The 16,603-nt window shown below is 39.6% G+C and overlaps 1 protein-coding gene across 3 annotated transcripts in view; it reads right to left on the reverse strand.

Annotated features, from left to right (window-relative positions):
* Window positions 1–247: 247 nt before the first annotated feature.
* The window catches only part of GCLC (glutamate-cysteine ligase catalytic subunit), a 34,904-nt gene continuing 18,548 nt past the window's right edge, over window positions 248–16,603 (reverse strand). For all 3 annotated transcript variants that reach the window (XM_062489746.1, XM_062489745.1, XM_062489747.1), the window contains 11 exons: window positions 16,394–16,530; window positions 12,273–12,347; window positions 11,249–11,365; window positions 10,300–10,438; window positions 9,653–9,765; window positions 8,884–8,976; window positions 8,058–8,162; window positions 5,871–5,952; window positions 5,671–5,774; window positions 5,458–5,578; window positions 248–1,953 (listed from right to left, as the gene is read on the reverse strand). In XM_062489746.1, the coding sequence (XP_062345730.1) occupies window positions 1,748–1,953; window positions 5,458–5,578; window positions 5,671–5,774; window positions 5,871–5,952; window positions 8,058–8,162; window positions 8,884–8,976; window positions 9,653–9,765; window positions 10,300–10,438; window positions 11,249–11,365; window positions 12,273–12,347; window positions 16,394–16,530 (1,292 nt within the window). In that variant the 3' untranslated portion in view covers window positions 248–1,747. The remainder of the gene's footprint in view (window positions 1,954–5,457; window positions 5,579–5,670; window positions 5,775–5,870; window positions 5,953–8,057; window positions 8,163–8,883; window positions 8,977–9,652; window positions 9,766–10,299; window positions 10,439–11,248; window positions 11,366–12,272; window positions 12,348–16,393; window positions 16,531–16,603) is intronic.

Raw genomic sequence — 16,603 nt, forward strand, 5'->3', positions numbered from 1 at the left:
CAGAAAAGTATTCCAACTATTTTTAGGGGTTTTCCAAGCATAGTGGCTCACACTGTGCAATGAGACAGATGCTACCCTGGTAATAGCACGGACTTCTTAGCTGTATGAGTGTCAGACCATTTGTCTGAGTCCTGAGAAGCTTCACTGTGAACAAAATGAGTCTAGGTGAGTTGTGCTTGCGAGGTATGCAGCTCCTCCTTTTTTGAATCTGAAAATACGGGTTCAAGTCATGCAAGTGACCAACACATACTGCAAATTTTATTTTATTTCCTTATTACAGAAACTAAATTAGCATATGCCTACATCTTAATTAAAACAAATTCACCACTGCAGGAAAAGAGTATTCTTTTTATTCTCTAAAGCACACCTCTGAACACAGAACAAAGTGTAATTCAATACATAAAAGTTTCTTGGTGCACTTCTCACTGCAGCTTCTCCATTAGATCTTTAAAAAAAATCATTACATCTTAAGTATTTATATAGGCTTCCTTAAGCTTTGCATCTTCTACCCCTAATGCAATTCACTTTTAGAAATCAGTTAAGAAGCTAAATCAAAAAGGCCCCTTAAGTTTGCTTTATTTACAGATGCAATGTCTGAAATTAAATAGTTTATAGTCAATCCCAGCACCAGCTTCCAATTCAAAGGATTAGTGCATTCCAAAATTTCTCTTTAAACTGTCTTCTAGAGGGGATTAAGTTGTCCATAACTACAGCGATGTGGGTAACCCCAGCCACCTACATAAATTACCTTATAGAAAATAAACATGCTGACAAAATTATTTATAATTAGCAAGATGACAAAATAAGAAACCTCAACCTTCAGGAAGAATGGACAGAATTTTGTTTTTGTGCTGCAGTCGTTGTCAAATATGGGCACAGCAGCAATGTGGGAGAAGAGCAGTCAAGCAGGCTGAAGTCCAGAGCAGGTGTCTCTGGTTCCTTTGCGAAGAGAGCTGTATGTCCAGCTCTATTTCTTCCTCTCTTTTGAAACATCTCCCATTATTACTTTGTTTGTGAAATCATCGGGCAGATTTCTGAACTGAGACATCATACAGCTTATTTTAGAGGGGAAGAAACTAACTGTGCATCTGCAGGCACACTGACTTGCAGTACCTGAATAAAAACAGATCTGTTCCTATGAGTTTTACAGTTTACAAGTGGATGCAGGTCTTGTGGCAACTGAGAAACTGCTCTAAGATTAGTAACTGGGATGCACATATATTTGCCTGTTCTTCCATACTTTCAAAACCCAGATGGAAAGAATAAGTATCTGTGATTCAGGTAGATCCAGAAGGATTTTTTTTTCTTACACAATAAGGTAAATTACTTAGCACATTCCAGGTTAAAAAAATTACAGTAAACATTCAGTAACTGGAATGCATATAATATACAAGTACCATTACATTTACAAAGCTGTTCATGACAATTTTTCTTTCTATATTAAGCATAAAAAAGTTACAAGCTAATTCACAATAACCTTAGTTACAATGTTATTAAAATACATTGATGTTAATCATAAAAATATTTTACTATTTACAAGTATATTGTATAAACCTTAACAATAAGAATATGCCTATTTTAGGATGCCTCAAACCAATATTTAGGCAGATTGGCCCATTTTATAGTGCAGTATGCCTGTTTTGGTCTTCACACCATGAAACTTTACCAGATTCACAGTATCTTTGCTAGTGCTTTGCTAAAAGGCTTAATCTTTTTATTATTTAAGAAGCATTCATTCAGTTATTCATTACAAAGAGTCAGTTTTGTTTCCACTTTGTTTCTTATTAAATCCTACCCCCAATAGTTCAGGACACTCTGCCTGGCCTTGAGCAATTTGGTTACATTTCCACATAAGGCTGTAATTAATTTCATCAGTTATCACACTGTCTTGCTTGTAGTCCGGATGCTGTGCGATGAATTCCCTCATCCATCGAGCAACTGTCATTAATTCTCCTGTGGGCAAGAGGAAATTCAATTTCACACTTTATACATCTAATTTAGCAGTAGAACACCTAGAGTTCTGTGCACTATATACACAATTAATGAGCAGCCCATGCTTTCAGGAGAAGCACATTCCTATACTTTTTGTTTTTCAAACATGGCTAACATAGTTAAGCTGACATATCCCTGATTGTCTAAAGCCACTTATCTGGTGCAATTTTCCAACTTTCAGATGTTCCAATGACATAATGCAGAAAGAAGTAGCAACTGGAACAGGTGCTACCAACAGATTGTGTAGCAAAAGATCTTAAACAATTTAACAAAATCTGTCTGAGAGGAATCAACAGACACCCCTGCACTACTGCATTTATATAAAAGAAGTTCATAGTTGATCCATCCAACTGAGCTGCTAGTTTTGTTCAGTCAACCTTGGCTTATTACTATTTTTTCTCCCTCTGGCAACTACTCTAGCAAAAAAATTGGCTCCCAAATATACCAACTTCTGGTATGTACACAGTGCCTCTGCTTCACTCCACAGTTCTTGGGGTGGTCAGCAGGTACCTAAGGGGCTCCAGAACCTCTCTACAAGGTTACTGAATGACACACACCACTTGCAGGAGACTGGTATCCCCATCAAGTAGCAGCTGGGGGCTGGCTGGACACCAGTGTCTGGCTGTTGAATCTTGCTCCTGAACGCAGCACATGCAAGCAAATCTTAAACTACTACAAAAGTTTAAGGTAACTCTGACAGTCAAGACATTAAGATGGGCTGATGGGATGCTCAAAGAGTCTAGAAAAACTTTCACCACTAGCTACTGGAATATCAGCTTTGTTGTGAGAGTGGAAAGAATCAAGGGCTTCCACTACAGAAGTCTTTAGTTTAAGAATATTATAAAAAGCAAGAGGAATCAAGTTAGAGAAAGCATGCAGGAACACACAAATTAAAAAGTAGAAAGAATCCAACACTATTTAAAAATATCCTAGCAGTGGTTTTAAACAGATGCACATAAAGACAAATCAGAAAAATTGCAGAAAGTACTGCAACAAAAAGCAGAATAAAAAAGGTTACTAGAAATCAAAATGTGCTTCAAAAACCAGAAGTAATGTTTTAAAGGAATGAGGCCAGAGTTTACACTTCTACAAATGATGCCAGGAAAAAAATTACCCGAGAGGCTTTATTTGTTGAAAGCACTAAAAACTCAACATGAAAACTTTTTGACACCAACAAGAAGCAGAGGGCCTGCAAGAATGTCAGTGGAGTCAGGAGATGAGTGGAATGAAGCTTAAAAATTGAAGTGCAAGCCATGCAGGCATCAGTGCTGGAGGAGCTGGGGAGTGCCCAGTGCACACCAACATAGACACCTAGTGGCCAGGCAGCCCAGGCACTCCCCATCCTTGCCCCACTGTACCCTGCCACACCTTCACTGGGAACACAGCCTGCAACTCTCCAAAGTACCTACAGGAGTATGGCACTACTGAAGGACAAAAGGTGTGAGATACCTTCTAGGCAAGGAGAGGCAAAGGGAATTGTAAGTTGAGGAGCAACCATACTGGAGAAGTCCACACAATTATGAATGCTGATGACAAGTTAGTAGATAACTAACTGATGATCCTACAACACAGGAACTAGAAGGTATATCATGGAATAACTGTGAAGAGCATTTAAACATGAAAAACTACAGAATTAATTTTTTCAAAAAGCATATAATAGAACTGTGTCATTTCTTATTGTATGACTTTAGGGGGATGAGAAGTGTAACTGCTTCAAGAAAGGTAAGGCAAAGATCATGGAAATCACATTTGTGAATGCTGATCAAGCTCTGTGAATACTGTGCTGCAGACAGTCAGGAGAGCACACCAGGACAAGGACCACTTGATGCTGCCAGCTCAGTACTGCTTCCATTAATATTTGGTGGTGGTCAGCAGCTGCTGCCTGCCTAGCAAATCTGTAGTCTCAATGAGTGGCGGCAGTCACACACCAGCTATACAGAGACCAGGAAGGTTATACCTTGCTGTGCTGCATGAGGAGACTGAAGCTCAAATTAATTATGGGGCAAGGTTACAGCTACAGCAGCTAAGGTGTCACTGGGAGTGACTGTGTTCACCATTTGAGAAATTTGAAAGATGGCCACTCGTGGATATGACTAAGATCAAGAGTAAACCTGAATAATCCGAAGCTCACGACTGAGAAACACCATGGCACATGGTAACACCTGAATACTTTTTATGCTGTGGTTTCTAGTTCTTAAGAAGCCTCATTTAAAAGCCTTTTCAGTTCATAAGAGCTGAACTATAAACCCTACATTCTTGTCTACCTTGCTGTCACAGATTTTAGGTCTATGTAAATACAGGAGCTGACTTTTGCAATGACTGCAACTTTGTATCAGGTAGCAAAGTTTTCTTTGGTGGGGGACACCTGCACCTGGGGTTGAACCCAGGGTACCAGGCCTTAAGAAAAAAGACTCTGTTATAGACTCCTTGCTTTCTCAACACCATTACCCTGAAGGAAAAAATAACAAAACCAAACCAACAGACAAGGGAATGTTTAAAAACATGTTACCATTCTGAAGAACTGCAAAAGTAGTGAATTGCCAGATAAGACAAAATCCTGATTTCCACTTCCACTTTAGAAAGGTATTTACCTAGAAGCTTCTTCAGCAATCTTTAAGAATTAAAAAGGAATGCAGCACTTTAGTTTAAAACTTGGGGTGGGAGGGGAGAGGGGGAAGAAAAAAAATTCTTGACTTATGAGGCTAAAATTAACCATCTAGCTTAATTTACATCAATGCAGTTATGCAGGAGATTTACAGAGAGAAAGTCAAAAAGCTGCTGCAGACTGAGCCAAGCTCACAGTTCTGAATTAAGTTTAGCCTGCATCTTTTTACTCATTATACTTCTGCATTTTAAGAAGAAACATAGAGTCATTATATACCTGTCTTGAAAAACATTGCAACTTGGGAAAGATAGTGGAAGAGCCTGCTCTGCCTCGAAGGAGTTCTGCTATTTATAGAAGGACTTTCTTATCAGTGAGCTAAAGTCTAGGTCCCTTGGTCTAGCAGACCTGAGTTTAGACTTATGAATGCTTTGGAGCAGTAAGCTTTGGAGTCACACCAGTAGTATCAGGCAAGCTATCAGACCCAGCCTCAAATACTCTTACAACACTCAAGTGACAGGGCAAAGTGGAGTAGTGTATGTTTAAACTACTACAGAGTGAACAATACAGTGGCAAAAGCAGCAGTCAATGGTGCTGAAAAGCAAAATTGAGGACAGGGTATATACTACCCTCTAAACCATGACTAATACTCTTATCAGTTACTCCTAATTTAAGTTCTAAAATGGATCACTAAACACTAAAAATCAAAAATAGACAGGACAATATTTAAGCCAGAGAACACACTCCAGTCTTTTGCTCTAATGATTCGATAGCTAATGAGACATCCACAGCTCCCATCAGTCTTACACAACTGAAAGTAGGAAAATGCCAAGAAAGTCAATGTCCAAAAATGTCAAACATACCAGAGGCTCTCTTTTTTATTAGCTTCAGATAGTTTAGGATGGTGCATCTTGTGTCTACATCCACTTCCATGTTTTCAAGATAGGAATTCAAAATTGGGATCAAACCAGGAAAGACTCCTTCCTGTGTAAGAGAACAGAATCATCATAAACCACACTCAGTCTCGTTTCTGGGCAGGTAGAATAGAATGTGTTCCAGGTAGAAGAAGCTATGACCTTCCCATTGATAATTGTATCAATGCTCATTAAGGTGTACTCTTCTGTGTTGGTGCCTGTCCCATTCTGTGCAGAGCCACATCCATCCACAACAGCATTTCCACCTTCACATGTGACAGAGAGAAAAGAAAAAATGGTTAAAAGACAAGACATGTGCTAAACATCCACAACAGTATTAGTCAGATTACTTGAAGTGATACCTTTGCATATATCTTTTCTGAAGTAAAACATGCCCTGTCGTACAGCATCTCTTTTCTGGGCCACCTTCATGTTTTCATCCACCTGGCAAAAGAAGTATTTCAGAGGTCTGTGACATTTTAGAAAATTAGGATTCTACCCAACTGTCACATTTGGGTTTCAAAAGCTGACACATTTACTCTATTTCTTACTAATTGATTGCACAAGGTCAAGCTGTGAAGCTAAGTTTTATTTCATTCTTCAGTGGTCAGGACAAACCCACAAATAGATGATATTTTATGAATCTGGGTCTCCAGCAGAATAGGTAATGGTATCATGTTAGAACATGCTATACTAATTTGAGCTTGTACGAAAACACAGGAACAGTTAACGATTAAGAGGTTGCATCCCTTCTGGCAGACTTCTTTGCATATTTAGATGCAATTTAAATAAGTAGGGAAGAAGAAAATTTTTATTTCCCTGGCCATAATTTGCTGCTTTTATTAACAAAATCACTCTCTTTAGAAGAATTACAACTGTATTAAACAAACTTTCATAAACAGCATTCAGTTAAGTTTGTATGGGAATTGTATCCCATTCCCAAACATCTGTTAGATATTTAAACTAAGATTGCTAGCAAAAAAAGTTCTAAATTTTAGACTTCTCAACAATCCTCCAAACTATGTTTGCTCTGCAAATAGCATAAGCATTGCTCTGTCTTTCTCAATGGAAGATTATGTCCAGGTTCTTTAGTTGGTGTGTTCTCAGGGAATTAACATCATACAGCTTTTGGACATTAGCTTTACCATACTGTCTTCGGAAAAAGACATATAATTTGCTGAATTCTTTGTCTGATCTTCACCTAAAGACTATGCAAAATCTTCACTTACTTCTTACCTTCCAAACCTTTATTTTTAATACGTTTTGTATTACGAAATCTATTTACACAACAGGTTGTTTTGAAAGTTTGAAAGAACTCCAGTCCTAGCTGATGAGCATTCAACTGCATTCCATCAGACAGCCAAGATTAGTGTGAGATTAGCCCCATAACCCCCTATTATTTTACTTGAAAAAGGCAGGCTTACCAATGGTTGTGCAATTCTGTGTTGCATTACCTGCCAAATTGCTTGGCAAGCTCAAGCAATTTTAAGCCCCCCAGCCCTCCAATTCTGTTCATGTTCTTTCAGCACCTGATCTCTTATTCACTCTTAACTGGTAGTTAAAATTTTTATGCTTTTGAGACACTCAAACAACAATGTAATTATGTGTAATCTAAGTGGTAAATTGCTGTATTATTTATGCAGTCTGAACTCCCTGACATCTCCTTTTACAAGTCATACAAAATCATATCATGTATGGATGGTATGATTACTGTAAATTTATGACTTCAGTATTTTTCTCCTTTTTAATTTAAAAAACTCTATGAAAAGCCACAGGATACTCTGGCTATGCTGGATTTTCAGGCATAGTGTAAAAAGCTTTCTGCCCTACAAGATCTTTTTAAAAGTTATCTGTAACATCGCAGGAATATCCATCTAAAAAACCATTTTTTGGTCAAGTGCCTCAGAAAGAAGACACACAAGGACAGTTTCACACAAAACAGTTCAGCAATTGTGAGGGCAAGAATAAGGAAAAAGTACATTTTGCATGGCTTGTCTGTCTAAGGACAAGTCACAGTTGTGACCAGAATCAGCAGTATTTGTTTCCACTCAAATACTGTGCAACACTAAACATACTGAACTCCTCCTTTCTCTCCCCACCAGATACAATCAAAACACAGAATAAGAGCATGAGACATAGGCAACGTTCATGTTAAGATAGGTCTAAAGTTTTTATTTTGACTTCCATCAGTTATTTTCCCCCTGTATGTAAAATGGGGGAAACATACCCTTTCCCAGCCTCAAAACAGCCTTGTGACATTGGTCTTTCTCAATGTTTCTGCAGCAGTTACACACTGCTGGTCATCAGTGTGAATGAAATTCCTACAGCCCTTGTCTGTTTGATTCCATGAGACAGCAGTAAAATATTTGCTTAATATTGTAGAGTTTAAATTCATTCAAAGTACTGGTACAGACAAAAACTGACTTGAAGATAAAAATGACTGTTCTATAAGTGGACCAGTATTATTTCCTAGCTTGCAGGGGATAAATATCAGACTTGATGCAAATCCATTGCATTTAGCTCTAACAGATCTGATCTTTCACACCTACCTTGGACAAAGGAATGAGAAAATCCAGTTTATATGACAGAATCACTCTCGTTAGCAATACCACAAACACAACATATGCAGAGTTTTCAAAGTCTGTTAACTGGACCTAGACATGAAAGGAGCAGAGATGCAATTACTTTAGTGGGAACATACTCGTGCAAGGACAGTCTGGAACAGTTGGACTCATATGTTCATGCTGGTACTTGTGTTCACACACACTGTACTTGCCAAGGGGTGATGCACATATGCAGTCACCAGCAATGATTTCCAGTGCACAGTGCACACACACACACTTCAACAAACTCAACCCTGCAATTCGATACAAAGCACACTCGTGTCTCAATAGACTAATAACCTGCACCTTCAAGCTCTCTAAGTACAGAAGTATAGTAGCTTTTAAATTTCCACTCTAAAAGGATTAAATTCAGAGAGCTTAGAAACAGACAGCTATATAATAAAAGCACTTGTGAAAAAAACAAAACTGTGACAGTGGGATTGTTCAGTACCAGGAAATGTACTGGATAAATACAGTCTCTAGAAGCTAAATGGGGCTTTGTTTACTGGGGCTTTAATACAAGCCTAATTCTTTTCCCCATCAGCCCAAATCCATTAGCATGCGTTGATGTGCTGCAGTGGATTCTCCTGTCAGTTACATTCCCACAGTCCATGTCTGATTAAATACTGCTGTCCACTTCACTTGCATCTAGCAAATCAAAGGGGAGATAAAACAGCACAAGTAACAGGAGTTTGATACTGGATGGCAGAATGCCTGGTACTTTTCCACTTAAAAGGAAATGTGCTCTTGTACATACTGATGTCTTCCTTACCTCCATAGGTCTGAATTCCACTCTCCATCCAATATCTGAATTTGGAGGTGGTGGCTTAAACCTCATTGTCTGCCAGTTTGTAGACTGAATATTCTGCAAAACATATGAAATAATCTGTCACAATCAAGATACACATAATTCTACAATATAATCAAAGAAAGATAAGCTGATAACTAGAGTCCTAATGTTTTCTAGGGAACAGCACAGAAGCTTAGAGAAGTGGTTCCAAAGTAAGTGCTGTAACTTCCTAAAGCCTACAGTACAACCACCTGTCCTAGGAGCAAATATGTTGCACTTTCTCATGCTATTTTGGCTTAGTGTTATGTACAAGACACTAAGGGACTGCAGCTGGCATGCAGCTGATTTTATTTTTTCATGAGGGGTTGACACATCCTGAACTAAAAAGGCCTAATATTACCACAGCTATTACCTCATAAAGCTGCAAAAGAGAGATTTCTACATAAATAAAATACAAACCAGTTTTCAGGAAGCCTTAAAAATTGAGAGTTACCCATAGCATTTATATACATCACTATAATTTAGGCTCCTCATATTTTATTTGGTTAAAAGTTTAAGCCATCAACTGCTAAATAAAAGATAAAACAAATAAATGAATGCGCTTTTAACTGTGAAGTCATAAGCTAAAAAAGTAGCTGAAGTAAAAAATTAATGAAAAATTCTTAGCTAATACAGCCATCCTCCAATTTAGTAGTATTATAAAAATAAGCAATTATATATATTTATTAAATTCCTCTAAATCAGACATAACCTCAAAATGGTCGGATTCATTTGCATCATCTAGATGTATTTTCTCCTCAAACAAAGTCAGTGGGTCTCGAATGAACAAGTGTGCAATATGCTGTGCCAAAAGGTGGTCAATACCTACAAGATGAAAATTCAAACAAACAATTCACAAATATCAAAACAGGCTCTAGGAAATTATTCTTTTTTACAAGACTGAAAATATCTAACACTGCAATGCTACCTCAACCCACCACATCCTGTTAAAATGATGACTTCAGGAAGGAAGGAAATGATTAAAAAAAAAAGAAAAAAAACAAACAACAAAACCAAACAGGTTCTTGTTTGGAAATGACAGCTGACTATTGGTGTGGCTGCCATTCTTCCTGTTTTCTGATGCATTCTATGCCATGTGTCCTAAAGCAGTTTGGCTCTCTCCATAAAAATAAAATACTAATTCCAGCTTGAGAAACACAGTTTGATGCATTAGGAGCAGTTTCTGTTACAAATGAATCCTTTTTAAAAAACTCTCAAGACCACTCTGCACAGATACTTCCTCAGTAGGAGTCACTCTGAGGACTGCACAATGTTTGTAACAAACAAGAACAAAACCAAAATATCCCCACACACTGCAAACATAGTTCTTAACCTGCTCATGATGAAGCAAACACTTACCTTCCTTTATTAGCTGCTCGTAGATATCTTTGTCTATTGTCAAATCAATGTCATTGTATTTCTCACCACATTCAGATAGATAACTGTCTATGGAATCATATCTGGATTTACTGATTCTATAATGGTTGTTCTTCAGTGGCTATATAATTTAAGAATACAATATTTTAACAGCTTGTTAACAATGTTATCTAAATTTTGCTTACTAATGACAAGTTGAGAATTATTATCCTGTTTAAAAAACCCTACAGCCTCAATTGAAATTATTAAAAGCACGAGTCTTAAATAGGCTCAATATAAAGTGATTCTGGAATTATGACTATTTTGTTTGCAGAAATATAGATCTGAGCAAAAAAATCAGTCAATCACACGTGACTAGAATTCTCTAGAAGTAGAAATGTTTTCCTGATCTAATAAACCATTACCCCAAGCACCTACAAAGCATTAAACACATACCAACAATTTCACTATGTGCACACTGTTAGAGATGTCCTTAAGACAGGTAGTTCAAGAAATAGTTCAAGTAAATGTAAAAAATTATTTATGTAATTTTGTAAGTGCCTCGAATGGAAATTCCTGCTCAGAGAAACTCTACAAGTTCTGACACCTGGCTCCTTTGATTTAGTTCTAGTTTATACTACTCAGCAGCACCCACTATTTAATCTAGTGCAATTTTTGCCTTTTGGTCTCAAGCATAAATTAGAAAGTTTCATCATGGGGACTTTCTTCAGCCAGCTGTGGAAGACTGGCATTCCATACCTAATTAAAAATACATATTTGCTACCACAAACTGACCAACCAAGGTGAGCGTTTACACCATCTCGCCTGTATTTACCACAGAGACCATCACATTCCCTCATTAGGGATTCTAATGCAGAATTTGATACTAAAGGAAATTTAACCTTTTTTTTGCCCGAAAAAGCCCAGACAGCTACTACACAACGTGACCTACCTCTAGGCCTCTCTCCTCCCGTGTTCGATCATCCACGGAAGCAGAGATCACTCCCCAGCGACAGTCAATGTCAGACACGTAGCCTCTGTAGAATGGAGATGCAGCACTCAACGCCATCTAAAATTAAACAGCCTGCTATCAAAACAGAGGCCAAGGCCAAGGAACCAAAAGCAAAATACAATCCCAGTGGATAGAGATCCAGAAGGAACTGAAGTATATATGCTTCAGTTTAATGCACTGCCAAAGTCCATATAACCAGAAATATCTCAACTGCTGTCTCCAAAAAGCATTTGGGTCAAGGGTTAGCATTACTGAAGTGGCATCTGAATCTCCAAATGCTCCAAATACTTTGCCTCTACAGATCAGCATTTAAGGAACACCAAAATGACAGTGGCAGAAGCACTTCTGAGACAAATCAGCAAGTATTCTGCTCGCTCACTTCAAAAGTTCACATGGCAAGCATTTTATTTGGCTTATTTTTGTTTGGTCAAGCACATTAGTAACACAGCTGGAAGATACCTCACTCAGGGCAGGATCTACTCATCTTCAGACAAGACAGATACCTTATTTTCATAACTCTTGTTATAAACAGTTGTTTATGACAACATGCTTATAAAAGGGACACATTTAAACAACTTAAGCTGAAACCCTCTCTCTGTAACACCAGAGAATTTTCAAGACCAGCTGAAAAATTAAAAATTGTTTTAAGGAGCAAGCTTGCCTTGTTTTCATGAAAAACTGCCCAAATCTATATCTAAAACTATTCAACAAGAGTATCATGCATGTGGGAATGAGAGCAGAGCGGAAAAAACAGACACAAGGGCCAAGAAGGAACAGATATCATCTGTTTTGTGGTGTCATTTGCACATTAAATAGTTTACATGACTAATGTGGCAACCTAGAAAGAACCTTCTCCCAGAGTGCCCAATTTATGAGCTTGCAATCTGGGTATTATTTCTTTACTATATAGTGTTTTTTGCCACTAAGGAAGAGTTCATCTGTCAGATAGATGTCTACTACTTACCACAATGGGACAAATTGTAGCTAGCTGATCATAGAGATACCTTGCTTCGGAAATGCTGCAAGCCTGAAATGTCACCTGTTGGAAGATGTATAGCTGTTATCAAATTTCTATAATCATACAAGCACAGTCTTTTAAAATTTAAAATCAAGTATTTAAACAAAATTATTGATACACTAAAAATTTTAGGGTATTTTGTGGGGCTTTTTTTGTGGGGGTTTTGCCCCTAAGTCTTGGACATATTTCTGCCCCATCTATTAGTAGCACTGATATTACAAGCTTCTTTCCACGCAATTTCCATGCTCATTAAAAGATTTCAGACCACAATACTTCTATGGTGAGGCTGAATATATAAACACTTGCCAGAATCAAAGAAAACTGAGTTAACATCTAGAATACACATGTGGGTGAGTAATGCACCTTCAGGAAGTAAGCCAGGAACCTATTTACTTAGAACAACAGTCAGACTCTATTGTAGACTGCACATTTGTTTTATGTGACGCTAATCCTGTTTTAAAGAACATTTCAAGATGCCTTTGATCCTTAAAAACTGTGTGGAAATAAAGAATATCTGTGTGACAGTTCTAACTCTCATTTTAAAAAAAAGTTCCACTTTTTCTATATTAGAGGCCAGAACCCAGCAAAAAAAGTAGAAAATAAATATTTGCAGAAGGCATTAATGCTTTGAAAGCCCTACCACAGATAGGCCACTGGAATAGGCAACTCCTTTGGAATATGTTTGTGAAATTTACTCACAGCAGCATCAAACAGAAGACACATTTCTAGTAGCAGACCTTACCCTCTAGACTTCGCAAACCAACACTTTATGAATTTAAAATCTGCACAGAGTGATCAGTCTCAAAACTCCCTTTGTCTTATAGCAGTTTATGTATTCACAGATCAGAGGAAAACTTAGACGGGAACGTACCCCTGTACCACTATCACATTATACAACAGGCTTCAGTTCTAAATCAACATCTCTGCTTGCTGTCCTGAAAAATTCCAGTTGTACACAGGCTTTCCTCTTCCAAGGATAGTAATTAGACTATCGCACAAAACACAAATATTCTTCTCAGCTTGCCACTAGACCAAACTGCACCTTAAGAAAGACTTTAAAAAAGACCCCAACCAACGAATCCTTCCAAAACTCCTGAGTTTGCTGGTACCTCAGTGATGGATTTTTTGGGGGGTGTTGATGATGGTGGTATAGGGGAAATATGGGATGTTTATGTTTGTTTTGTCTTTTAAAATATTAATTCATTTTTCATTAAAACACCCCAAATTAGAAAACAGTTGTGCTGTGGAGAAAATATTCCTTCTGTGTCTATCCTTCAAGTGTTCTTTGGTCATACCTAAAAGATAGCCAGAGCAGAGGATGACCTTTCACACTCTCAAGAGTGCTGGAGTTTCAGGAACAGGTGCTTGATCAAATGCGGTTTGACCAGTTCAAGAAGCCCTCTCAGCAAGTCATCCAATCACATTTGAATATTAGCAGAAAAAAACATAATGCAAGCAAATATTGGTGTATTGGATTGACCCTGGCTGGATGCCAGATATCTATCAAAGCCACTTAAACACTCCCCTCTTTTGCTGGACAGGGAAGATAAAATGTAACAGACGGCTCAAGGATCAAGGTAAGGTCAGGGAGAGATCACAGAAACAATTAGGTTGGAAAAGACCTCTGTGATCACTGAGTCCAGCCTAGGACTGAACATCACCTTGTCAACTGGACCATGGCACTAAGTGCACATCCAGTATTTCCTTAAACACCTCCAGGTACAGCGACTCTACCACCTCCCTGGGCAGTTAATTCCAACATCGGATCACCCCTTCTGTGAAGAATTTTTTCCTGATGTCCAACCTGAACCTCCCTTGGCAGCCTGAGCCCATTTCCTCTTGTCCTGGGGCTGGTTGCCCGAGAGAAGCCGCCAACCCCCACCTTTTTACAGCCTCCTTTCATGTGGTTGTAGAGAACAGCAAGGTCTCCCCTGAGCCTCCTTCTCTCCAGGCTGAACACCCCCAGCTCCCTCAGCTGCTCCTCACAGGATCTGTGCTCCAGACCCTTCCCCAGCTCCATTGCCCTTCCCTGGACTCTCTCCAGCCCCTCAGTGTTTTTCACACAGTGAGGGGCCAGAACTGGACCCAGCACTCGAGGTGTGGCCTCAGCAGTGCTGAGTACAGGGGGACAATCCCTGCCCTGCTCCTGCTGGCCACACTATTGCTGATCCAGGCCAGGATGCCACTGGCCTTCTTGGCCACCTGGGCACACACTGGTCATGTTCAGCCAACTGTAAACCAGGACCTCAGGGTCCTTTTCCACCAGGCAGCTTTCCACACGCTGTCCTCAGCCTGCAGCTCTGCATGGCTTGTGGCAGCCAAAGCGCAGGACCCAGCACTTCATCTGGTTCAGTAGAACCACACACAAATGGCCTTGTCCCATTGATCCAACCTGTCCAGGCCCCTCTGCAGAGCCTTCCTACCCTCCAGAAGATCAACACTGACCCATCTTGGTGCAGTGGAGATGACTCACCAATTACTGTCACAGGCAAAACAGGCCTAACTTGGGGAAATTAACTGAATTTATTACAAGTCAAATCAGAGTAGAATAATAAAAAATAAAAATTAAATCTTAAAATCCACTTCACTCTCAAATTCTCTACTTCCTCCCCTCCCAGCAGTGCAAGGAGAATGAGGAATGAGAGCTGTGGTTGGTTCATCACACACTGTCTCTGCTGCTCCTTCCGTCTCAGGGGAGGACTCCTCACACTCTTGCTTTCAGTGTGGGATCCCTGCCCTGGGACAGTCCTCCAATGAACATGTTCACTGCTCCAACATGAGTCTTTGTCCTGGCATCAGCTGGGATAATTAATTCTGTTCCTAGTGGCTGGGCTTCAGTGTTTTGGATTCAGTGTGGGAACAATGTTGATAACACACTGATGTTTTAGTTCTTGCTGAGCAGGGCTTACTCTAAATTAAGGACTTCTCAGTTTCTCATGCTCTGCCAGTGAGCAGGTGCACAAGAAGCCAGGAGTGAGCACAGCTGGGACCAGAACTGGCAAAAGGGATATCCCATACCATAGGGCATCATGCTCAGTACATAAACTGGGGGAGTTGGTTGGGAGAGGCCAATTGCTGCTTGGGGACAGGCTGAGCATTTGTAAGCAGGTTGTGAGCAACTGTACTGCTGAGCACCACTTTCTTTTAGAGTTTTATTCCCCTCTCTCTAATTTTCATTATCATTATTATATTTCATTTTATTTCAATTATTAAGCTATTTTTATCTCAATCCACAAGTCTCATCTTTTTCTGACTTGCCTCCTCATCCCAGTGGAAGCAAAGGGGTATACGTGTGTGTGAGGGAACAATGGCATGGTACTTATTTGCTGTCTGGGTTTAAACCACAGCAGCCCTTCTCATGGATTACACTTAATTAACTGCTCCAGTGTGGGTCCCTTCCACAGGGTTCAATCTTTCAGGAACTGAGTGTTCCAGCATGGGTACTGCATGGGGTAGCAGGTCCTGCTTCCTTCACACATCCACCTGTTTTGGTGTGGGATCCTCCAGCAGCTGCAGGTGGATCTCTGCTGCAATGCCAGCCTCCTGCCTCACCATGGTCTTCACTGCAGGCTCCATGGGAATCTCAGCTCTGTCACCTTGAACACCTCCCCCTGCTTCTTCATTGACCTTGGTGTCTGCAAAGCTGTTACATATTCTCATTCCTATCTTCACCTGGAGTGCCGCTGCTTCTTATTGTATGCACCTCAGAGGTGCTAACTCTGTCACTGGTGGGCTCAGCCTTGGCCAGTGGTGGGTATGTCTTGGAGCCAGCTGACATTGGCTCTATTGGACATTTGAGAAACTTCCTTCTTAAGGAAGGAAACTTCTCACAGCAGCCACCCCTCCAGCCCCCCTGCTAGCAAAACCTGCCCACAAAACCCCAATATACTTGGATTTTAAGACTAGAATACTAGACATACCACTTATTCTTTTATCTCCCCTTTTGCCACACCAATGTGCAATGCATCCATTGAAGAAAGTGAAAGTAGACACAGGACAAGTCTTGAAAAGGGAAGTGTTTAGAAAAGACAACGTGCAGTAACATCTTGAAAGCAGATGCACTTTACCTGGAGACAACAGTTTCCCATTCCAAAACCCATAGCATCCATATATATGTAGTCTGGCTTGGCTGCCTTTGCTGCTTCTCCATCATCATTAGGAAATGTTTCAATGAAAGGTGATGGCGTGTTCCTATCTTTAAATACTGTGTGGAAAATACAGGCACTCAGTAACTCAGAGCATGAGACTAAACACTTCTATTGAAAAAGAACAAAGAT

The sequence above is a fragment of the Cinclus cinclus genome, chromosome 3 (genome assembly GCF_963662255.1).
Source record: "Cinclus cinclus chromosome 3, bCinCin1.1, whole genome shotgun sequence".
NCBI classification, from domain to species: Eukaryota; Metazoa; Chordata; class Aves; order Passeriformes; family Cinclidae; genus Cinclus; species Cinclus cinclus.